The sequence below is a fragment of the Orcinus orca genome, chromosome 9 (assembly GCF_937001465.1).
Source record: "Orcinus orca chromosome 9, mOrcOrc1.1, whole genome shotgun sequence".
NCBI lineage: Eukaryota > Metazoa > Chordata > Mammalia > Artiodactyla > Delphinidae > Orcinus > Orcinus orca.
The window spans coordinates 66789658-66814792 of record NC_064567.1 but is presented as its reverse complement, the minus strand read 5'-3'; the positions used below and the strand labels follow the sequence as shown (position 1 = coordinate 66814792).

Below are 25135 nucleotides of genomic sequence, written 5' to 3'. Positions count from 1 at the left end.
CTATAAATAGAATTTTGAAATATTGCAACAACTGTAATGTGATATGGAAATAGCTATGATATCTGTCAGTGACAAAGTCAGAGATATTTCTACTACGACTATGGTTTCTTGCCTAAATTTATAATTGAAAGAAGTGCTTAATTTCAATTACATGTTAGTGAAAAAGTTACATTCTTCTGCATTCAGAGTCACTGACCCGTGTTAAGAATCTTGCTCTACTATACGCCAGTTTTGCTTATTTCATTAAGTTTCTTCCCTCTGAAGTACCTCTTCTAGACTCTCTATTTTAAATATGAAAATACCAAATTTGGCAGATTCTGTTGCCTCTGTTGTACCCCTGGAGCAATTTGGAAAGATATGCTAACTCTTTCAGGAACATACTATTTTTCCCCTTCAGAAGTATATCTCATATCATTAATTGATCAAAAGCACTATCTTCCTTGGAATAGACACACTTCCCAATATCAGGAGGTCAGGCTTTCTCAGTGCTCAGCGGATGACTCCCCCAGGGGGAGCTCTCACCTGCATCTCCTGGCCCAGATGCAACTTCTGCCTTCCTACCTATGATTCTACTTTCACACGCAAGAAAGCCAACCAGATGCAATGACTGAGCGTAATGCTGAATGTGAAGCTGCTCTAGTTTCTTTTGTAACCGAGTTATTTAGAAACTTTGGTATTACATGATTGATAACAAACTGATTATAAGAAACCTCACAGTACATGAGTGTGGTGAGATGCCATGGTTGAGAGCAGCTCTTTTACGCACGAATACACACACTGAGGAATGAGTGCTCGGACATTATGTCTTTCAGGCCACTCACTGTGATGCCATTAGGATTTATAGTGGCAGTACTAAAGTGAAAAACTCAGTGGCCCAAAATAGTTAATGTTTTCTTAAGCAGAGTTTGGCTCTTTCTCTCTAAAGGTCCAAATAATAAATATTGCAGGTTTTCTGGGCCATGTGATTTCCGCTGCAGCCACTCTCTTCCGCCATTGTAGTGTGAAAGCAGACATAGACAAAACCTAAACGAATGAGTGGCTGTGTCCCAATAAAAACTAATTTGTGAATGGTGACATTTGAATTTAATGTATCTTCAGATGTCACAATATGTCATTTAAATTTTTTTTTCCATTTGTAAACATGTAAAAACCATTCTTGCAAGCCATACAAAAACAGGCAGTGGTCTGGATTCGGTTCATGGGCTGTAGTTCACTACTCGTACTTTTAAGTATGAAAGCAATAGCCAGGTAGCAGACCAATTAAGGAGGTGAATCTGGTTGCACCTGCACTTAAAGTGAATTTTAGCTAGAATGTGACGTGAGGAAGTCTTTGATGTTTCTAGATGATACCGCATGTAGAAACAGAATTCAAAATTATGTAGAAATTATCTTTGTCTGAAGTCAGTCAGGACCCTGACCTCAAAGACAGTATGTAAAAGGCAGCAATCGTACACAGACGTTGCAGGCTTCTGTATAAAAAAAATGTCAAAGTGTTTATGGGAGCAAATTTATGCAGCACAAATTAGAATTTCTTTTTTTTCTGAACACTTAATTAGAAGGAATATGGTATTTATTTACTTTGACCAGAAGCTAGTAAATAGACCACCATTTCTCTACAGTTCTTTGTGTTAGCAAGAACATGAAAGTTTGAAAGCCTAGGTCTTCTAAATCTGTAAGAAATGTCTTCATTACCAATTATTAATGGTAGAATTGATTTTCATGGCATTTTTGCAGGGAGAAAAACAAAGACAAATTAAAAGAAAGAAAAAAATCAGAAGGAGGGTGGTAGACAGTAGCAATATGGTGTGGGTGTAGACAATCCCTGTGATTCATGGAGAAGTTAGGGCTTATACAGATTAACTCTCTTGTGAGAAAGTATTTCATTTCTTGTAGAATAGTTTCCATCAACCAGATCCTTACAGAAATCAGCATAACGTTTCACCTATTTAAGAATCAAGCAGTGGAAAATATATAATACTAAATATGAACTTCACTTTTGTGGTGGTTGTTGTTTTATAAATATCACCAGACACACATCTGGGGTTTTAGTGCTTGCCACAGTGCAGTTTGCTGGTTGACATGTATCTAAAAAATGCGTATATTAACACCCAGGCTATAGAGCCAAGCACATTTTAGTGCCGGCTACAGCTGAAAGAATATGTTTCCATTCCTTGTCCATCTGTTCTTGGCAACATAAATTTAAACTAGAAACACAGGATAAGTTTCATGAGAAGTAAGTCTAAATAGGGTTTAGAACAGCAAGGTGAATGTTCTCGGTTATTAGGACTTGTTAACATTTGATCTGGTAGCTGAATGATCGTGTCCACGTGAAGAAATCTCATGCTGCAGCTAGAGCTTAAAGTTTAAAAAATAATAGTTTTTTTTAAGTCAGTTCTCTTCAAAAAAAAATACAGTGGATTGGTTACACTTTTTGTTTTCAGGGCCTATATAAAATTTGCCAAAGATCATGGGCCTAGCAAACTTTGAGATTTCAAAGTGCTATTCACCACACATTTGAACAACGCTGAAAATATATCATTTATTTCTCTGAACTTCGTGCTCAAATGGATTCATTAGTGGGGAATGAGGGCTTTCTGTACAAAATGGAGTACATACAACACACACATGCTGGTTTTTCTTCAAGTCCACCCTCAGCTACGACTAGCTATTATATGGTTATCTGTATAATCATCATGCCCTACCCTGTGCCACTCTATGCCACCCCCTGCAGCTTTTGTTGCTGCTAAAACAATACTAAACAATTTATTGACATTTGAAAATACATGGGATTACGTGAAAAATATCAGTATAGAAAAGGATCATATATGTGCATCTAGAATGTTACCTTCAAATCAAGGGTTCAGGCGTTCTGAGCCAAATAAGTAAGCGAGGGGCTGTGTGCTGAGACCGCGCTCTGTTGGCTTTTACTGACGTTAGTACTTCCTCTGCTTTCCCACTGAGTGAAAGTCTTCAGGTTGAAAAGGGACTTTGGAGCTCACACAGAACACTCTCACTCCCTAAATGAGAAATACTTCTATAAGTTTTAAAAGTATCTCTCTTTGGTATGGCTCATTTATCAAATACAGCATTGTGGTTAGGCCTCAGAGTGATTGGATTCAAATTTTGTCTCTGTCACTTCCTATGTATGTTAATATGAATAAATTAACTTCTCTAATTTTTAGCTTCTCTCTCTGTAAATTCTAATAATCATATTTGTCTTAAACTGGTTTTGCGGGGGGAGCCAGTAAGGTGATATACAGAGAGTGACTAATCCAGTGACAGGCACTTAGGAAACAGTCAACAAGCAATATGTAATACTATTAGCCTCTTTTTACTGTCCTCTGTTAAAAAAAAAAAATATTATGATTGTATTGTGCTAATTATCAAACCTACTCCCAAGTAGAATTTGGTAGCACATTCCTTATCATAAAAAAAAAAAATTTCTTTTTTTCAAATTCAAGAAAAACTTGACATCCTGCTCAAGTTTACCTATGACTTTGGACGAGTCACTCAATGATTTAGGGCCTCAAGTCTTATCTTTAAATTGAGAAACTTTAATTCCATGATCTCTAAGGTCTTTTTTTCGAGTAATTTAACAAAATCATGTTTGACAGCATATCCTCATACTTTATTTATAGTATTGAAATGTGTATTTGCTGCCGCCAAATGTCTGCTGTGGGATGTAAAACGTTCCATATATACATGTGGAATAACGTTAAGTTTGTTGATGTTAAAAACTACTGGTATATTTTTTGGCATTATTTGGCTCAGAATCCATTCTTCCCGTTTTGTTTTAGAATAAGCTGACAGCACATCTTTTCCCACAGCACCTCAGGATCTGGTTAAACTGAGAGTTTCAAAAGTAGGCCATCTTGTCGTTACTTTTAGTAGAGTATCCAAGACAGAGAAGCTTTCTTTGTGAAGTAGCTTTCATTTTTCATTTCCATAACATCTAATGACATGAAATTGTGCACATATGCATATGCACTGTAATTTACAAGGTTTCTGTTTTCTTTCAGATCTGAGCGATCAGCTGCTGGAGGTGGTTGGCTTGGAAGGAGCTATGGAGATGGGGCAAATATACACAGGACTGAAAAGTGCTGGGCGGCGGCTGGCTCAGTGCTCCTCTGTGGTCATCAGGTAGCTCTTTCTCTATAATTGAGAAAGGAGGTTGACATGGCATAACTACAAATTAATTAAAGCCATACAAGACTCTGATAACCATGTTTGTTTTATCTGTGCCTCAAGTGATCAGTGATTAATTGCTGATATATTTCAAAATAATGAAAATGACAGTATTTACAAAGTGTTGGTTCACTGTTACTTACCATGTCCATTGGAATTTGATTCTCTTTTGTTGAGACCGTGGATACAATTCTAACATACAAATTCTACCCCCTCTAATCTGGCTCACACTCAGTTTAATTTACTGAAGCATCAAAGTATCTACTAGGCAAATTACCCAATGAAAACACTCTTGACGCACCATTAACTTACATTCTTTCATGGACTGAAGTCTACCATTGCTTCTATAAATTAAATAATGGATTATTATAAAGTAAGATTTTATATGTGTATTACATTTAAATCTTTACAAAAAACATTTTTTCAAAATTTTACGTATAGAGAAAAGGTCTATTTTTACCCTAACGTAAAACCACAGATTATAGCACAGATATAATTGGTGTTATATATATGAAAGTGTTGATACTGGAAAATCTGAGATGTCAAACACTTTTTCTCCACATTTACAATGTGGGTTTGCATGAAAACAAGGGAGGCCCTTTTGGCTGTAGGAATTCTGATTGTGGCATTAAACATAAACACTACATTTGTCTTTTGGCATCCAGAATTTTTGTTTATATCACGACAGTTACCAGGAAACTCTTAACATTCCTGTAACTAAGACACCTTTCAAAGTATTCATTAATAGTCAAGAGTTGAAGTTCCAGGACTTCCCTGGTGGTCCAGTGGTTAAGACTCCGAGCTTCCAGTGCAGGGGGTGCGGGTTTGATCCCTGGTTGGGAAACTAAGATCCCACATGACACGTGGTGTGGCCAAAAAAAAAAAGTTGAAGTTCCTTTCAAAGAGATAACTTGAGTGCAGAGCCCAGTTATTACCATCTTTGCATTCCCTGGTCTCATAATTTTTTATGGGACATATAGTCTGTTGTATCAAGTATTTCCATGTTAAACTTAAAATGAAATATTTTTCCCCAGGACTAGCAAGTCTCTGCCAATGCAGATCGATGGGGAACCATGGATGCAGACCCCATGCACCGTGAGTACAGAGTAATTAAAATGCTGTCACTTTCAATTTTGCTTCCCAGATACTATATATTCCCATAACTAACTAATCACATACTCCTATAAGTAAATAATCAGAATACCTAAGCTTTGGACCTATCACCCAGTACCGTTTTTTTTTTTTTTTTTTTTGGCAACGATTAGCATTTGAATGTTTGTGTTAGCGAAAGTATAATCTTTGGATACCGTAGATCAATTATAAACTCTGGAACTAAGCAAAATTGATAAAGTTTCTCTTAACCTTTCTTGTACTTATTTCAGAACGACTTATAAGAAAAATATTTATGGGATCGTCAAACATAATTCTCCCTGAATTTATTACCCATCTGTTCTTTTGCCTCCACTTGGGGATTTGAGGTCTTCCTTCTCTATAGAAAAACGACCATTGTAGTTGTTCTCTGCATACTGAGATATTATTTCACTCAGACATTTAGATCTCCCTAAATTTCATTTGTATAGTGAACATTTTATTGCATTTCAATAATATGCTAGGCACTTCTCTTGGCACTAAGAATAGAAACCTGATCAATAATATACGTCATGATCAATAATAAAACATAGGAATAATAGAACATGGAATAGAATGTATTCAATAATATAATTGTCCTCAAGGAACTTACATTCTGATAATAGGAGATTAAATAAATTAATAAATATAAACAGACGCATAATAAATATAACTTTTGATTACTAGCATTATGAAAAATGACAAAGAGGAACTGGATGGAGTATGAAGAGTACTACTTTATTTTTTTAGTTTTATTTTTATTTTTTTGCGGTACGCGGGCCTCTCACTGTTGTGGCCTCTCCCGTTGCGGAGCACAGGCTCTGGACGCGCAGGCTCAGCGGCCATGGCTCACGGGCCCAGCCGCACATGGGGTCTTCCCGGACCGGGGAACGAACGCGTGTCCCCTGCATCGGCAGGCAGACTCTCAACCACTGCGCCACCAGGGAAGCCCGAAGAGTACTACTTTAGACAAGTGAGTCTGGGAGCCCTTTTTGAAAGGAGGGTCAAAAGCTCAGTATGTTAAACAGTAAAAAGGATGATGGAACGACAATTTTTAGAGGTAGGGTGAGAGTGTAAGAGGTAAAGTAGAAAAGATGGGCAGGGGACAGATCAAGTAGAAAAAATGATGGTAAAGAATTAGCATCTGATTCTAAGTGCAGTAGGAAACTATTGAGAGATTTAAGTATCATCTGGTTTACATGTTTAAAGTTCACCTTAGCTGCTATGTGGAGAATGGATTGTACTGAGTAGCAGCTGGGAGACGGGGTTTATCAGAGTGGTCTGGGCTTCGGCAGCAGAAGCGGCCAGGAAGTGGGTGGATTTGAGCTACACTGTGGAGGTGAAACAGGGAGAAGTTGTTAATGAGTTCCCTTTGTGATGAGGGATTGGAATGAGGGAAAGGGATGAATGGAGGGTAGCTGTTATCTGTGAATGAGGGTACCATTTACTCCGTGGTTAAAATTGGGAGGGGGAAGTGTTTAGGGAGTGACAAGGTTCTTTTTTTTTTTTTTAATTTTTTTTTTAGAGGTAGGTAGGTCTTAATCTTAGATTAATACAAGCATTGTGCTAAGTGCTGGTGTTAACATGGTTGCAGGTGAGTGGTGTTGGGGGTTTTTGGAGAAATAATTGACATACAACATTATATTAGTATTCATTAAATATTCACACAAACTCTAAATAACGGATATCACCATTTTTCAGATGGAGAAAACTGAGTCATTAGGAGGTCAGATAACTTACTCAAGGTCAGGTATGTAGCACATAATGGAACTCAAACCCAGGACTCTGATTACAGCCCGTTCTCTTAACCACTAGTTAGCTACCAATTTCAAAGAGCGCAGCTTAGCATATAACATGGGAGTCTTAATTTTTACCTTTCTGTTGGTTTTACTCTGAAGCGTTTGGCTCAATCTTTGTGTACAGCACATAAATATGACTTTTTGTTTACTCCTGGTATATTCCTTTAGCTAATTGAACCCTAAGTTTGTGAAATCCATTAATTATGTAATAATAATGTAAGACAAACTTGTCAAAAAATCTTTCAAAAATGACTACTTCCTATGCCTACTGCTATCTCTGTACTTGGTTCCAAATATCCTTTAAAAAAATTCCTGTTCCTCCTTTTACTAGCATATATATATTTACATCTTGTTTTTCTTCACTCTCCCAGTGACACTTCTGAGTTCATGTTTACACTCACATGGATATTAAAGGTCTTGTTATTGTTGTTTCCAGTGGTGGTGATGATGTGCTGATGGTAAAGATTAGGATGATGGTGCTAGGGGTAACATCACGATGGTGATGGTGGAAAAAGTGGTGAAACTTATGGTGACGGTAGTTCTGGTGATGCTGGTGGTGGTGGTGATGGTGGTGATGGTGGTAATGATGAACTGGTAGAGTTGCTATCACTGATGGTAGTCACAGTGGTGGTGGTGATTGTGGTCATGTTGCAGGATGGTAGTGGCAGTGGTAGAAACAGTATTCTTGTCTCAATGAAAGGTCACTTTTCTTCAGCCTGGGTCACAGAAGAATAAATGAAAGACAGTGAAACAGAACACCTTCCATGAGTACTTTGCATTCCTTTGGACTCTTCTCAGGGAAAAGGGAAATTTAGTCCCTGTGCCATGTTTTAAATCAAGAAGGATTAATGGCAATAAAAATATCTAACATTTATTAAGCTTTTAGTTTGTGCCACATAGTTTGAGACACTTGACCTGTATTGACAAATTTAATTCTCACAGAAATCCTATAAGAAGCTTCATTTTGTGGATAAAGCAACTGAGGCAGACAAAGGTTAAATAGTTTGCCTGATTCCACCCAGATAGTAAGTGGCAGAGTAGAACTTGAAACGCATGTAGCCTGGCTCCACTGTCTGCACTCTTCATGGCTACTCCCCACCCTGGATCTCCACCTGAGAAGGCCCCAGGCCATCCCCTGTGACCCTCCGCTCCAGAGTATGACCTTTGATAAATCACTTACTGCCTCTCCCTAGCTTTAAAAAGTCTTTATCTATTAAAATGTAATTAGTGCATTATAATACTTGTAGTTTATTTCACACAAGCTCTTCTAATGACTCTTTTGTTAACTTTTCTCTCAGCAAGTAACAGGATATTCGTTTCACCTATTAATTATCATGATCTAAACAATTGTTAAGTTACTAATTTTTATATAACGACTACTTAGTTTTCTCTCCGTGTAAACTCTCTTATTCATTTAAAACATTTATGGCAGTCAACACAGTGGACCAAGAACTGTACTAGACTACAGCTCGTTATTGTTATTTCACATTCTGGCCTACTCTTCTTTTCCTAGAACCACATGGAGATCTGAACTTTAAATTTCACTTTAACTAAAGAGAGTATTTAGTATTCATAGTGTTGGTATGGTTGAACTTAAGAGTGTTCTTTGCTTCAACTGAATAACACGTTTCTCTTACAGAACATAAAAATGGTAGAATGTTAAAATTCTTCGCTGAATTTAAATATCCATAAGCTGATACTCAATTTATGAAGAAATTGCTCTAGATATAATTTTAGAGCACAGCAGAAGTTCTGCTTTTCTTTAAGTGGAATATATAAAATAGAAAATCATGTGATGAGTGGGTCTTGATTCTTACATCAGTTAATATTTTTTTAAGAATCAGAGTAATATAAATTCTGAAGATAGGTGTGTTGATGGTTGCACGACAGTGTGAGTGTACTTATGCCTTTGAACTGTATACTTAAAAATGGTTACAATGGTAAATTCTATGTTACATATATTGTATCACAATAAAAAAAGTAATTGAAAAAAAAATAAGATAATATTTACTTACAAATTTCACTAATCCTAAGTTCCAATTACCAGGAAAAACAAAAAGCTTAAAACTGTGTCTTCACATGTTGTAATTATTTTTAGGACCTTTTAAATTATCTCACTATAAAGTAGTCAACAGAAACTTGTTAGATACTCCTTTGTTCACAGTTTTGTAATAGTCACTGAGTTAACAGAGGATGGATTTTAGCCATTTAATGGTTAGCTATGTTAATAAGCATAACAAACTAAAGACACAATTAATTCTAGAAGACATTGTATTGAAACAGTTCATGAAGAGCCTTTCTTTAGGGTGGACTCCAGAGCCTAACTATATTCCCCTTCCTATCTTCCTCCCCATTCCTTCCTCCTGACCACTTCAAACATACTGACTCTGTTGTCCATATGTTCCCATTGTGGGGAGAAAAAAATGAACAGCTTAGGGGGGAGACAAGGAAGAGCAGTAATATATGGGAGGTCAGACACTCGGTCAGATTTCATTTTGTATCTGCACACCCAGCCCTCCCACCCCAATTTATTCTGAGTGATGGGTGTCTAGTAAAGTTTCATTAAGTGGGGAGTGACCATGCTAAGCCTCCAATTCAGTGTAACCAAAATGAACGCATCAGGTACCTCCTTCCATCTCCTCCCCATCCACCATATAATGACTTTTTCTTACAATTCCAAAATTCCTGCTCCTCCCTTTACCATATTGAGTTAGTGGAGCCCAGTGTTTCCTAAGCTAGAAATCTGAGAGTCATCCTGTACTTCTCTCCATACCCTAAAATTCACTAACTGTGCCCACTTGATAATATGGCACATTTCTGGACTCTTTTCTTTTCATCCCTACCACCATTGTCCTAGATTTGGCCCATTTCATTTCTCCTCACTCTCGGCAATAGCCACATCAATCTTTCCCCATCCCCATGGGTTTTTTTTCTATCTAGATCCATCCTTCACTTTTCTACCAAAACGATCACTAGAAAATGCTAATCTCACCACGACACTCTTCCAATTAGAACATTTAATTACTTTCTATCAGATAAAATATAGTTTGAATCGGGCTTCCTGTTTCACTGCTATCATCGCTTACTTCTTTTTCATATTTTCATATACTTTCCTCTTGCCCAAATAAACCTTTCTCCTTCTTTAGTTGAGTTACACAACTCATTTTTTGAGATTCATTTCATGCTGCCACTCCTCCATAAATTCTATTTTGAATATCACCCCTCCCTTCACTCTATCCCGTCCCTGACCCCAACTAGTCTAAAAGCGCAGCCCCAGTGCTTCATAGCTTTATCAAAGAACTAACCACGTTAAATTGAAGTTATCGGCTTTTCTGACTAGCTTCTGGGTAGACGTAAGCTTATTAAGGTCAGGCACTATGATTTTAGTCATCCCTGTACCTGCAGAGCATAGCACTGTGCCTCACACGTCATTAGGCTGCCAACACCATGTGCATTTTGAATTCGTGAGTTTCTTAAATAATTCTTGGGGTAGTATAATAATTTTAAAAACTGCTTTCTACTAAATCTTTCACTGAACATAATGTAGGTTGGCTAGCAATTCATTCACATATTTTTCATATATACATACATGTAAAAGTTATTTTGAGTTATCTTTATTCATTACATTCGCAAAGCAAAGAATTTTGAATGTATCGAAGAAGAAATACTTTCTCAACCTTAAAAGATGTAATCTTTCTGTTTCCTGAAATAGGACGATTGAACTTTTACACATTGTATAGGCTACATTCTGTTAATACACTGAAATATTAATAGTCATGTACTAGTTATTACTTGTGTTACTTTTATGAAAAGTAATGCCAAACAGGTTGTAATGCAATATCACTCTGGGTGCTTTGTCTATGATTAAGTCAGAAAGGATTCCTGAAACTTTCTTCCACGTGGTAGAGAATGGGAGGGACGTCACAAACAGATCATAAGCTAAATGGTGAAATGACCACAGGTAAAATATGAAAGTGATAGCTGAAGTCAAGGCAACTTCTGGAAGGCATTTCCATGTGTTTTGGTCTCTCTTTGCCTGTTTTAAATACCTTCCATGGTATAATGCTTCTCAGGACTCTGACCCACTTGCCCAGTCTCAGCCTCTAGTATTAAATACCTTCAACACTCAACTCAGCCCTGAGCTGGAAATTAGCCAATCCCCGCCAAGCCTGGTAGTCTTACTGCTTTAAGTGTGATCCCTAGTATTCTTGGAACAGATACTTGGTCATTTAGTGCCCTAAGAGCCACTGCCTCCTTCAGTCCCCATTTCCACTGAGTGGACCATTCTATAAGATGCTGCTTTCTGACTTGCATGCCACTTTGCTTCTCTGGCTCTAGCTTCTAGTTGATTCACACATCGGCTAGTTGCCTAGCCTTTGCTCGTACCCTCTCTTAGGAAGGCTGGATCTTTTTCCCATGGCCCTAGACACTGCAGTTACTTGGAGTTTATCTTCATTTTGACACTCGTTTTTGCAAAGAGAATATATTCAGCACAGCTTTAAAATGTAAGCTCTTTAAAAAGAGGAACAGTGTTTCAGGGCCTATGAAATTTTTTCTTATGTGTTTGTTGTAATTATTTAAAATAATCATAATTTTAAAGTGTTATTTAATCTTAAATCATTTCCTGAAATACAATTTAATCTCAGGACATTAAGATAGAACATAAACATTTTATAAATGTAAGATTTTCCAGTCCCAGGAATTTAGTGATATGTAGATGAAGGCTAATTGAATTTACAAAACACTGAGATGTCATTGAGATGTTTGGAAGAAACCATGGTAATAATGCTTAACAATATTTAGCAGCATTTATGATATACAAGTTTCTGTTCTGTACATTCATATTGATTTTTATTTAATCCTCAAAACAGCCCTAAGAAGTCAGTAAAGTTATTATAACTCCCATATCATAAATTAAAAAAAAAAAAAAACCTGAAGCAGATAAGCCCAGCAACTTGACCAAGGCCACACGGTTAGAGGTATTCAGTGGGCTCTAATGCCTTTTCCCTTAATTACGATGTTTTGTTGCCTCCCTCAGTGGCTTATATTAGTAATCAGTTACAACTCTACCATTTATAACAGAATTCAGTTCTTTTTCACCTTATTTACATTTTTTCTCTTTACTTAATACATTATTTTTTGCTTCCCAGTATAGCCAAAGCCATCCATCACATTGCCAGAAATACTGCTGAACAACATAACTATGATCATCCAACTCCCTGATCTCAAAGTTCATTGCCTCCTCATTTCACACAGCGTAGAGTTCAATATCCTTGTCACGGTATTAAATCATTCTCCCAAGGCTTCCATCAGCCAGCCATGCTTCATAGGGACCACTTTCCAAAGGCTTTCTACTCATACTGCTTAATTATGTACCTGCAATCTCCATCCCCTATTTTGTGGTTTAGAAATAGACACATTTTTCTGGCCTTCAAGCAGGCTCCCAGGAAATCTGTGGTTTCTTCCAGCAGTTCTGTAGGACCCATGGTTTGCATTTCTTTCATTTAATCTTACCTACAGTTTATTATTTTGCCTGAATCAATTATCCTGTGCTGTTGGGATATATATATATTTTTATAAGTTACTTCAAAATCTTTCTGGAAAGTGATGGGATATAAATACATATATACTAAAAATAAAATAAAATCCCTTCCTTCAATGCCAAACTTAGCGACAATTTCCTCATGAAACCTTTTAACTCCCCATTTGTCTGAAATAACTGCCTGATCCTTTATACTCCTGTGACTCTGTTAATATCTTCTTAATGCCATCCCAATGCACAGCTTTGTATTTCAGCAATGCATGTATGTGTCCGGCTCTTCTGACTTAATTGTAAACATTTTATGATTTCATCCTTAATTCCTCATCGTACCTCACATAGTGTCTTTTACATAATACGGTTTCAGATGAGAAGTCCACATGTGAATCATTGCTCTGCAATAGGTAATGCATCGTTTTTCTCAGGCTGCTTTCAGGAATGTTTCCCCTTGTCTTTACTTTTCAGTACTTTGATTTTGTTGAGTGGGCATGGATTTCTTTAAGCTTATTCTGTTTTAGTTTCTCTGGACTTCATGAATCTGTAGGTTTATGTCTTTTACCCAGTTGGGAAGTTTTCAGCCATTATTTCTTCAGATACTGATTTAAGCACCACAGTCTTTCTCCTTTCCTTCTAAACTCTGATGATATGTTTTAGATATTTCTGTAGTATCCCAATAGCTGAGTCTCAGTTAATTTTTTCTTTCCTCTTTATTCTTTCTATTGCTCATATTGGATAATATCTATTCATCTATATTCAAGCTCACTGACTTTTTCCTCTCTTATCTCCATACTGTTCTTGAGCCCATGCAGTTAACTTTTATTTTGGTCGTTGAGTTTTTCTGTTGTAAAATTTTTAGTTGGTTCCTTTTTTTTTTTTCTCATATCCTCTATTTCTCAGCTGGCAGTCTCTATCTTACCTTTCATTTCAAGAGTGTGTGCCATTACTTCTTGGAGCATGGTTATAGTTGCTGCTGTAAATTTCTTGTCTGGTAATTCCAACACTTTTATCATCTCAGAGGTTGCATCACTGGCTGTCTTTCCCCTTGGGAGTTTTTGAGATTTTCCTGTATCGTCATATATTGAAAAATGTTGGATTGTATCCTAACAATGATACAATCATGTTATTAGACTCCAGGTGTTGTTTAATTCTTGTGGGGAATATTGATTTGTTATTGTTGTTGCTATTTTAGCAGGTAAATGACTCAGTTAGGTTCAGGCCACAAATCTGGGTCTGCTGCCTATGAGCTGTGGTTCTAATGTCAGTTCAATTTTCAAAGTTTTTGCAGTGTTATTTAGATTTATCCTACATGTACAAGATCTACAGGCTTATCTGGAACCTGGGTGGTGGTCTATCCCCTAATTCAGTGCTCTACATTGTCAGTATGCTTCATAAGGTCAAATCTGTGCATACACTGCTCAGGGGTAAACTCAGGAGATCACATACAACTTTAAGAGATAGTCTTTTTGAGGCCCTCTCCACTCTAGGATCTCCCTGATGTTTTTTGACTCCCAGGGCTCCTCTGACTAGAAATAGAAGGGTTTCATTTCTCTGAACTGCCATGTACTTCTTCATATAGTATCTGCTTCCAGGGCCCTGTGGTAAGGGGATGAAGAGAGAAAAAAATCAGCAGGTATTTGCCCATGCTTTTGCGACTGTAGTTTCACTGACCAGAGAGAAGGGCTTTCCTTTAGTGGAGTTGTAGTCACCTGCCACTGCTATGGAATTGCCAGGAGACTGGGATGGGAGAGATTGGGGTGGCGGCGGGGAGGGGGAGAAGTGACACAAGATACTTCTCTCACCCTCTCTGACCTCTCCCTGTATGTCCTTCATTTCCTACCCCAGAAACACAGGGCTTTTCTTGGAGTTCTCCATCTGTACTTGGTGTACAGTTCCAGGTTTTGAGCTGCCTTTAATTCCAGACTGGGGAATATGAGAAGGGAGAAAAAACAGAAAGGTCATCACTGGCTCAGTGGCACTTCATGCTCTGGTTTCCTTCCCCAATCTACGTGCTGTCATTTGCTTTTCACCAATCCTCAGTTAGCTGCTCCGTGCATTCTGTGCAGGGTTTGTAGTTGCCTTCAGTGGGAGAGACAGGGTAGCACGTGCTTACTTCTTCTTGACTAGAACTGAAAACACCACCACTCTTCTTAGATTTTGTATATGGCCATTTTGAGATCTGCATGAATAGTCCCCATCAGATTGGTATATTATTAGCCGGAAGTACTTATCTGCCAACTTACAGATTTCACAGTACAGTCTCCATTTACATATATTTTACAGAAATTCTAAATAAGTCTGAGAAGTACTCTAAACCTTGAATTATAAATCTTATCCATTTTGAGAAAACTTCATTAATTTTTTCCCATTTTTATGTCCTGCATTTAGGCAGTTGAGACTACACTTACCTTGTTATTTGAGTGAAAATAATTGACCAAAAAGGCAGAGATTCTCTACTCACCTATAAAGATAAAGTTAAGTTTTATGTATTTCTCTAGGCAGTAATGATGTGGATGACCACATGAGATGTTTTTTTAGATTACTTTGTCTGTAGGCAAACATTTTAAGAGTATTGCAAGTGAGTTATGTGATTATATGGGAGGCTTTTAGACCGTGGAGGTGAGGTTAGGTGAATGTTCAAGGTCATGAAGCAAAGAGTTATAAAACTGGGACTGTTTCTAACTTGTTTTTCTACTCCCAAACCTGTCATCAGTTCATTAGGCTTATTTGCCTAAGGATAAAAAGTTGAGAGAGAAGAAAATACAAGGTCTCTGAAATTTTCTGTGATGCATAGTAGTGAGTGTAAAACAGGCAGGGGCAGTGAGACTTTCTCTGGCAGCTCTAACCACAGCAAACCAAACATAGGGCACTTACAGTTGAGAAGCACACTAAGCAATTTTCAGAAAGAGATTGTTTTAACAGCCCTTTCAACTCACTTGTACAGCTGAATATCATGAAAATTCTTTCTGCTTGGGAATACCATTTGAATGAGAATTTCACACGATATTATATTAGGAAGTACAAGGATATCAGACAGATTACTTGTTTCCATAGTTTATATGCTTACGTCTCTCTTGGTTACTAAAGATACAATAAATACTTTTAAAGGCAAATTGTGGCTAGAACAATGTTTCCTGAAAAGAAGCTACTAAATCCTAAATATAAACAGAACATTAAAAGATTTATGGGGAGAATGGAGCAAATTTGAGAAGTAGGAAAACAGCTAGAATTTGCTTATCTTTATGGCAGGTGGGTCTCCTTATACCTACTACCTGGATTAACTGATCACAGACCTGGGAACTGAAAACAGGTTAGAAATTACAAAGCCTTACCACTCTTTAATTATAGAATCTCAACCATTTTATTACAACTTCTGTGTGGCAGCTTTTTATTTGAAACGCATTCTAGGTTTTAATATTTTAGAAGTTAGTTTGAGCAAGCTGGCATCCGCAACTAAAATGGTCCACTTCTCTAGCCCATTAGCAACAATTCAAAGTAGTCTGAGGTTAAAAATATTTTTCACTCCTTGAAAACAGTGTTTTATGGGATTTCTATTTGAAGGGGAGGAAAGAACTGCTTAGTAATAATACTGTGCAAAATAACTAGATCCCAATGGGTAGAAAACAGAAATAAAGGCCAGAATCCAGTGTCTCATATATGTTGTATCCGTGACCTCTGGACTTTCAGAGAATTACTTAATCTTCGAACTATTTCTTTATTCCTAAAACCAGCTACCTACAAATCACAAGAGAGTATTGAAGGGTTGTTGAAAATTACTTTGCATCACATTTATCAACACTAAGGAAGTATTAATTATTTTGTGGTGTATATTAAGTATTGTTATATTTTATAATGCACCTGAATTTTCTTCTTTTTCATTGTTTGGACTAACTTTCTTGTTATCCTGAATCATACAGGAAAAAAATAGTTAAACTCATGTTATTTTATGTTGGGATAATATATGACATCTATTTGAGATCTAGCCAAAGTGCTATAGAAAATGTAGCAGTGACTTTTACTGTTTTCCTATAATCACAGATAAACTTATACTGGAAAAAAGATATCATTTCCCCATAATATTTAACATCTTTAGTAATTATCTAAAAGGAAAATTATATTAAAACTCATGCAGAATAGAATAGTGCATGAAACCTGCAGGTTACCTAACTCTTGAATCTCCCAAGACCCTTGTGTTAAGTCTATTAAGTTTAAATAATATTAAATAATAGCTAATGTACCAGGTTGATTTCCTGGAAATTAGTCTTATTTTGAAAATTTTATAAGTATATTATTTTCTCATTAAAAGTTACACAGCTATTGAAACGTGACACTTGCTGCCTTTGCAGACACACCATATTTTTTAATCCTCAATAGATATTTATTAATAAATTAATAAGAAACTCCTATTGAGCTGTTGTTGCATTTTCAAAGTAAGTTATACCATTGAACTAGTAGTACTTGCTTAAGCCATTGAAATCAGAGAAAATTGGCACTTTTTTTTTTTTTTTTTTTTTTAGGTAAGAAGTGGATTTATTTAGAGAGATACAGATTCCCCAGACAGAATGCGGTCTGTCTCAAAAGGCAAGAGCAGCCCTGAAATATGGGGTGGTTAATTTTTATGGGCTGGGTAATTTCTTAGGCTAAAGAGTAGGAGGATTATTCCGACTCTTTTGGGGAAGGGGTGGGGATTTCCAGGAATTGGACACTGCCCACTTTTTGGCCTTTTATGGTTAGCCTCCAGAACTGTCATGGCGCCTGGGGATGACAGACACATCATTTTTAAAGAATCTTAAGCGGCTCTGATGGCTTACTTTAGAGGGGGAGAAAAGCAGGCAAGGTAACATGTGTATTTTTAGTGATAAAAGAAAAAGAGTAACCCATATATTATTGGTAGGAAAATTGTTAATAGGTAGGTGTAGACAGTGAATATTTTCTTGATATGCCTGGAAATTGCATTTTGCCTAATACTTAAATACAAAATAAGAATAAATCTTAAGAAAATACTGCCATTTATTATTCCATGAGTGTAAATCTTGATATTTTGAGGAACAGAAAATTAACAGTCTTCTGTCATCTTGAGACATATTTGGATAATCAGATTGCTGTTCTGGTGGGTATACTTTTTAAGGTGTGAGTGGTAGTGAGACTCCAAAAGCAGTTAAATAAAACATAAACTAAAAGCGTCCTGTTACCTAAGACTTCACTGGTAAATACTCTTACATAATTTTGCATTTCTAAGCCTTTTTTCCCCAAAGACTGGCACGTTAGTGTTTAGTGGCATTAGTTTGCGTGTTCCGTTCCCCTGTTACTTATGCATTAATTAGTTTTGTTTACCTGTGCATAATTTTTTCCTAATTTCACAACAGCTTTTTTTTTGGTAATTGACAATGCAATTTACTGCATATGCACTTTCTGGCCCCCAAACAAGAATGTTAAGGTGTAAAGCACCAACCTCTTCATCTCAGACTGTTAAGAAAAAGGATTGGTTGTGACTAATTTCCAATTAATTTGCAGTGGTTACAGGGAACAAAACAATTGCACCTACTAATTAAAATTTAAAATATTCCAAAGTGTCATCTTTAGGTGTCTTTGGAATATATAATTTCCATTTTGGTTCATTGCTGGATCTGTAACACCCATGAGCTTGACAGCTCTATTAATTTAAAGACTCAGTAATACCTGTTAGTACAAAACATGAAAAAAAATACCATTAATCATTTATTTTAATTTTGCAGCTCTGTCATTTTCTCAGTATGTTTTAAAATTATCATGACACCATAATGTGCACAAATCGCCTTGGATGAAGGGGAAGCGGATCACACTACTTAGGGGAGATACTGAAGTATGTTATTAGAGCTTAATTAATGCCAAACTGATTAGATTTGATTGCATTTTATACAAAAATATTTTAAAGAATTTTTTCTGACTATATTTTAAAAGTTATCCCAAACAGGTTATATTTACAATTATACTTACCTTTTTATAGCTCTTTTCTTTAATACATTCTATTTAAATATTATGAAATAAACCTACATTGTTCTCTTATTTTTCATTGTGAAACCTGAATTAATCTACTCATTTTTAATTTACAAAAGTTCATTTCAGTTTAGCTCAAAGAAAATAGCATCTCTCATAGATTTGTTCTTTGATAGGAACTCCTAACCCAAAGTGGACACAAAGTCCAAAGACATGAAAGGGCAAAAATTGAAATGAGAAATGTACTAAGTACATAATACCTTATGCATTTGTACTGATGTGATCCAGGACTGCTAAACACACTAAAAGTGATAAAATTATATGCACTTAACAGAATTATGTCATTAGCTTTCTAGAATACCAACAGTTATTTTATTTATATTTACATCTGGTTCAAAATTGAATATATTTCTCTAGAATGCGTAAAGTTAATAGTCTCTTAGTTGATGTGCATCATCGTACTAGCATGTAGATTTGATTTCTTTCCAGAGCAGTTAGAGGTCTCTCTTCTGGTGGCTACAAACTGTAGAATCATAAGGCCTGAGCCCGACTTTTCTCCCACAGACTGCCTTGTGGAAGACCTTATCTAGCTCTTCATTTCTTCTGATTTTGTGTATTATAATTAGAAAATATGGCTAACATATTCTGAGCTTTTCCTCAAAAGGCAACGTACTGTATTGTTGAAAGTTTTAAAGAGTAAGCTTTCTTCTCCACTAACAGAGCACAGTGTTTCGTAGAGATATTCCCAGGATGGGTTACCAATTTCAAACAAGAATTTGAATGAAAAAACTTAACAAAAATACACTGAATAGAATTTAATAATTTATTGTTTTTATTTTCTTGAATAGTCAGAACACAGTTGCACATGTGTTATTTGAGAAGACTTTAAAAAAATGAGAGGATTTTAACATATTACAGATATACCTCGGAGATATTGCAGGTTCAGTTCCAGACCACTACAATAAAGCAAATATTGCAGTAAAGCAAGTCACATGAATTTTTTTGGTTTCCCAGTGCCTATAAGTTATGTTTATAGTATACTGTAGTCTATTAAGTATACAATAGCACTGTTTCTAAAATAGAATGTACAAACCTAAATTTAAAAATACTTTCTTGTTAAAAAATGCTAACTATCATTTGATCCTTCAGTGAGTCATCATGTTTTTGCTGGAGGAGGGTCTTGCCTGGATGTTGATGGCTGCTGACCGATCAGGGTGGTGGTTGCTGAAGGTTGTGGTGGTTTTGGCAATTTCTTAAAATAAGACAGCGATGAAGTTTGCTGCATCGATGGACTCTTCCTTTCACAGTCAAGTTCTCTGTAGCATCAATACTGTTTGATAGCATTTTACCTACAAGAGAATTTGTTTCAAAACTGGGGTCAATCCTCTCAAACCCTGCCACTGCTTTATCAACTAAATTTATGTAATATTCTAAGCCCTTTGTTGTCATTTCAACAGTCTTCACAGAATCTTCACCAGGAGTAGATTCCATCTCAAGAAACCATTTTCTTTGCTCATCCTTAAGAAGCAACTCCTCATCTGTGAAAGCTTTATCATGACATTGTAGCAATTCAGTCACATCTTCAGGCTCCATTTCTAATTCTAGTTCTTCTAGTTCTCTTGCTATTTTCACCACATCTATAGTTACTTCCTCCACTGAAGTCTCGAACCCCTCAAAGTCATATATGAAGGTTGGATCAACTTCTTCCCAACTCCTATCAATGTTGATATTTTGACCTCTTCCCATCAATCAGGTATGTTCTTAATGGCATCTAGAATGGTAAATCCTTCCCAGAAGCGTTTTAGTTTACTTTGCCCAGATCCATCAGAGGAACCACTATCTGTGGCAGCTATAACCTTACAAAATGTGTTTCTTAAATAATAAGACTTGAAGGTCAAAATTACTTCTCGATCTATGGACTGCAGAATGGATGTTGTGTTTGCAGGCATGAAAACAACAGTAGTCTCATTGTACATCTCCATCAGAGCCCTTGGATGTCCAGGTACATTGTCGATGAGCAGTAATATTTTGAAAGGAACCTTTTTTCCTGCTCATTAGGTCTCAACACTGGGCTTAAACTATTCAGCAAACCATGTTATAAACAGATGTGCTGTCATTCAGGCTTTGTTGTTCCATTTAGAGAACACAAGCAGAGTAGATTTAGCATAATTTTTAAGGGGCCTAACATTTTCAGAATGGTCAATGAGCGTTGGCTTCAACTTAAAGTCACCAGCTGCATTAGCCCCTAACAAGAGGCAGTCAGCCTGTCCTTTGAAACTTTGAAGCCAGGCGTTCACTTCTCCTCTACAGCTATAAAAGCCCCAGATGGCATCTTCCAGTGTAAGACTGTTTTGTCTACATTGAAAATTTGTTGTTTAGTGTTGCTACCTTCATTAGCTATCTCAGCTAGATCTTCTGGATCATTTGCTGCAGCTTCTACATCAGCATTTGCTGCTTCACCTTGTACTTTTTTTGTAATGGAGACAGCTTCTTTCCCTAAACCTCACGAACCAACCTCTGCTAGCTTCAAACTTTTCTCCTGCAGCTTCCTCACCTTGCTCAGCTTCCATAGAAATGAGAGTTAGGGCCTTGCTCTGGATCAGGCTTTGGCTTAAGGGAATGTTGTGGCTGATACGTCTTCTGTCAGACGGCTAAAACTTTCTCCACCTCAACAATAAGGTTGTTTTGCTTTCTTATCATTCATGTGTTAACTGGAGTAACACTTTTGGTTTCCTTCAAGAACTTTTTCGCTGCATTCACAACTTGGCTGTTTTGCACAAGAGGCCTAGCTTTTCGCTTGTCTCAGCTTTTGGCGTGCCTTCCTCATTAAGCTTAATCATTTCTAGCTTTGGATTTAAAGTGAAAGATATGTGACTCTTCCTTTCATCTGAACATTTAGAGGCCATTGTAGGGTCATTAACTGGCCAAATTTCAATATTGTTGTGTCTTAGGGGATAGGGAGGCCCGAGGAGCGGGAGAGAGATGGGGGAATGGCCAGTCGTTGGAACAGTTAAAACACACAAAGTTTATCTGTTAAGTTTGCCATCTTATATGGGCACAGTTCATGTTGCCCCAAAACAATTACAATAGTAACATCAGAGGTAACTGAGCACAGATCACCACAACAAATAGAATAATAATGAAAAAGCTTGAAACATTGTGACAATTGCCAAAATGTGACACAGATACATGAAGTGAATGAACGCTCTTGGAAAAATGGTGTGCACAGACTTGCTTGATAGAGGGTTGCCACAAGCTTTCAATTTGTAGAGAGAGAGAAAAAAAAAGCAATATCTGCAAAGCACAATAAAGTGAAGTGCAACAAAAGAAGGTATGCCTATACATTGCTTTATCCTTGTCACAATTTCATGGGATAAACAAAACAGATATTTACTATTAAATGTGATTTTGAAATCAGTAAATAAAAATTAAGAAAAGAGTACAATTATTTAGTCCAAGTCAAGCATATAATGATTGATTTCTTCATTCCTTCAGCAAATTCTTACTGAATTTCTTCTTTATAAACATGCTGAATTTTGTCCTAGAGTGTTATAATGGAGAGAAAACAAAACAAAGACATGATCTCTGAACTCTTTTCAGGTATTCATTACTCAAAGAATCACACAAATATAAAAATTCAAGAAAGATGTAAGGTCCGTGAATGAACGGTTCATGGTACTGTGAACTGTGACACTATGAAACTATGGTAATAAGAGAAGGTACGGTAGAGAGAATTGACCTTGTCAGAGGAGATCCAAGAAGACTTTCAAAGAAACTCAAAATAGACCTGAGAACTACAGGATGAGAAGCATATGACTAGGCATAACAGAGGGAAGAGTGTTCGATGCAGAGGGAACAACATGGGTGGGAGGGAGCATGATGTTTACAAGGAAGGATTTGAAAGATGACATGATGGCTGTGGAACAGAAGGAAGGGAGTTGTGGGGTGAGGCAGGTGATTCCATGGGAATCTGAGCTGCAGGACCTTCAATCATATAGGAAGAATTTTTAGCTTTAGTTTAAGAGTCAGGTGGAACTAAAGAGAGTTTAAGCAGGAAGGTGATGTGATCAGATTTGCATGGTGATAAGATCACTTAGGTGGGGAATAGATTGGAAGGGAAGACAACAAATCAGGAGACTTCTGCAATTGTTCAGGCCTTAGAATGGTGGTGATAGAAAGACCAAAAACCAGTCAAGAGATACAGAAAATATTTGAGGGATAAAATTGATCAGACTTTGTAATAGATTGGTTATAGGAGGAAAAGGAAGATGCCAGGGATGATCCATGTTTCTGGCTTGAACAACTGAATAAATGATGGAACAATTATCTGAAATAGGAGAATTTGGAAAGTACTCAGGCTCTGTCCTCTCTACTCCAATTTAATTCAAATCATTATGCTCCCTAATCAATATCTTAGTCACATTATTAGGAATATCAATTATCATTGCATTATGGGATTGCAATTTTTTATGAGTAACGTGTCAACACGTTGACTAGATTACCATGAAATAGTTTAACGTTGATGAGAAAGTCTTTCGGTCAACGCTGTGATGCTCCAGATAATTAAGGATCTAGCTGAGAGTAGAAATTGGGTCAGGAAAGAAGTTTCTTCTCTCATTTTTGTCAGTATGGGCTTTTGGTCTCCCTTGGTTTAAAACACCCATACTTTCTGGGGGTTAGTAAATGCCTGACATGGATTTTTTTCTAGTCTTTCCTTTGGTAGACCTGGAGCCTGGCATGTGACTGAAATCCTACCAGGTGCTTCTGGCCTCCTCAGAGAGAAGGCAGATGGCCATAAATGTCATCTCTCAGTGTCACCCAAGGAATCCCCAAAGCCTTGTTGTCTCAGATGGGAGAGAGGTTAGCAAAATGTATTTTCCATTGGACTAAACATAAGTATGTTAAAAATAATAGGTAACAGTTATTAAGCATATAAATGACAGGCATAGCCTCTTTTGGTACTTGTAGTGGTCTTTTTAAGTAGGTGTGTCATTATCCTCATTTAGTAAATAGAGACTGAGGCTCAAAAATGTTAGACCTTTGGCCAGTGGCCAAGCTGGCACTGAAACCCTTGCTTCATGTCCTGAATCCATAATCTTAACCCCAATGCTATGTGAAAAAACCATGTAAAAAAGGATATATGAAATATTATGAAGAAGCAGAATCACGAGTTGTGAATATATTGCTAATATTCTCTGGTTATAGTCAAAGAGGAGAATTTTTTATATTGTTTTGTTCATTTTTAAAGTTTTTGTTTCTTTTTTCGCACATGACAAAATATTTGGAGAGACCCTAGGAAAAGAAAAATAGTGACTGTGTTAAAGTTTGGGTATAATTTTTCTGTAAAGACATGAAAATTATAAAAACATTTTAAAAAATGTCATTGACCTTCCCTGGTAGCCAACTTACAACCATAAAATAAAAGGAGAACCAAATTTATATCTTAGAGATTTCAAATCCAGGTATGAATATTTCCCATGCAATGGGGCCAAATAGCCCATCACTTTCAGGAGAAAGTTTCTCTTTTCTTATTACCATACCTATTTAAAATTCCTGTGAATTTGATCAGCAAGTAAACCTCTCAAACCCATTTATTAGAGATTTTATTGTAAATCTTCACAATGATTTCTTTGAATCTGATGTTAGATCAAAGACTTTGACATTACATTTGGAAATTACTATCATTCCAGAAAATAATGGCTGGAATCATAAAGAAGCTGGCACAGGGATTTTAGAAAATTGTTATGTTTCATTGCTTTGCTTTTTGGCAGTTATGGACCTGAAAATTTTAGCGTGCTCTTTATTCCTGCTGTCATATGGCTCAGCTACATGCATGAATTCAAAATGGTTTCCATTATTGGAAAGAGACAGTCTTACTCCAGAATCAAGCTAGGTAACTTTTAATGTTCCAGGTAATTGCTAAATTAAGCTTTCCCTGCAGATATTTTATGGCATTTATTTTGCTCTGAAAACCCCATTCATTTTTAAGGTAGCTGAATAAATCCAGTGATAATAAACTCTTAAAGAGGTGAATCAGGGAAAGAACATTTTGGCTAGTTACGGGGAGAATATTTAAAAAGGAAAATGCTACCTGCTGATGTACTTTCTAAGAAACACAGTATTATTAAGCCCACCGTGGTGCAAAGCAATAAAGAGATTAAACATTTAAGCCAAATTTGATCAGTTGATATGTTACCAAAATTGGGAAAGCTAGTATATGTTCTAATTCAGAATTTTCACAGAAGGAATTCTGAATGGTGGCACTCAGTATAACAAAGACATGCCATTTGAAACTATTTCCACTTGTATTCATCTTTTAGCGATTGACCAATTAAGTCATAATTTTAAATTAAAATTGCTTTCTTCCACCTTATGCCTCATAATTCTAGATGCAATTTTCAGTATTTGACTGTAATTGCATCAGGGATCAGCAGGTAATGGTCTTTGGGCCAGATCTGCACAGCTACCTGTTTTGCATTGTCAAAGACTTAAGAATATATTTTGCATTTTT

At 36.5% G+C, this 25135-nt stretch overlaps 1 protein-coding gene across 8 annotated transcripts in view; it reads left to right on the top strand.

Moving 5' to 3' along the window:
* Positions 1-25135, top strand: part of DGKB (diacylglycerol kinase beta) — a 703399-nt gene that overhangs the window by 658629 nt on the left and 19635 nt on the right. For all 8 annotated transcript variants that reach the window (XR_007479225.1, XM_049714819.1, XM_004263483.3 and 5 more), the window contains 2 exons: positions 4020-4140; positions 5220-5280. Coding sequence is in view for 7 of the 8 variants with exons in the window: in XM_049714819.1 (XP_049570776.1) it covers positions 4020-4140; positions 5220-5280 (182 nt within the window). In the remaining variant the exon portion in view is untranslated. The remainder of the gene's footprint in view (positions 1-4019; positions 4141-5219; positions 5281-25135) is intronic.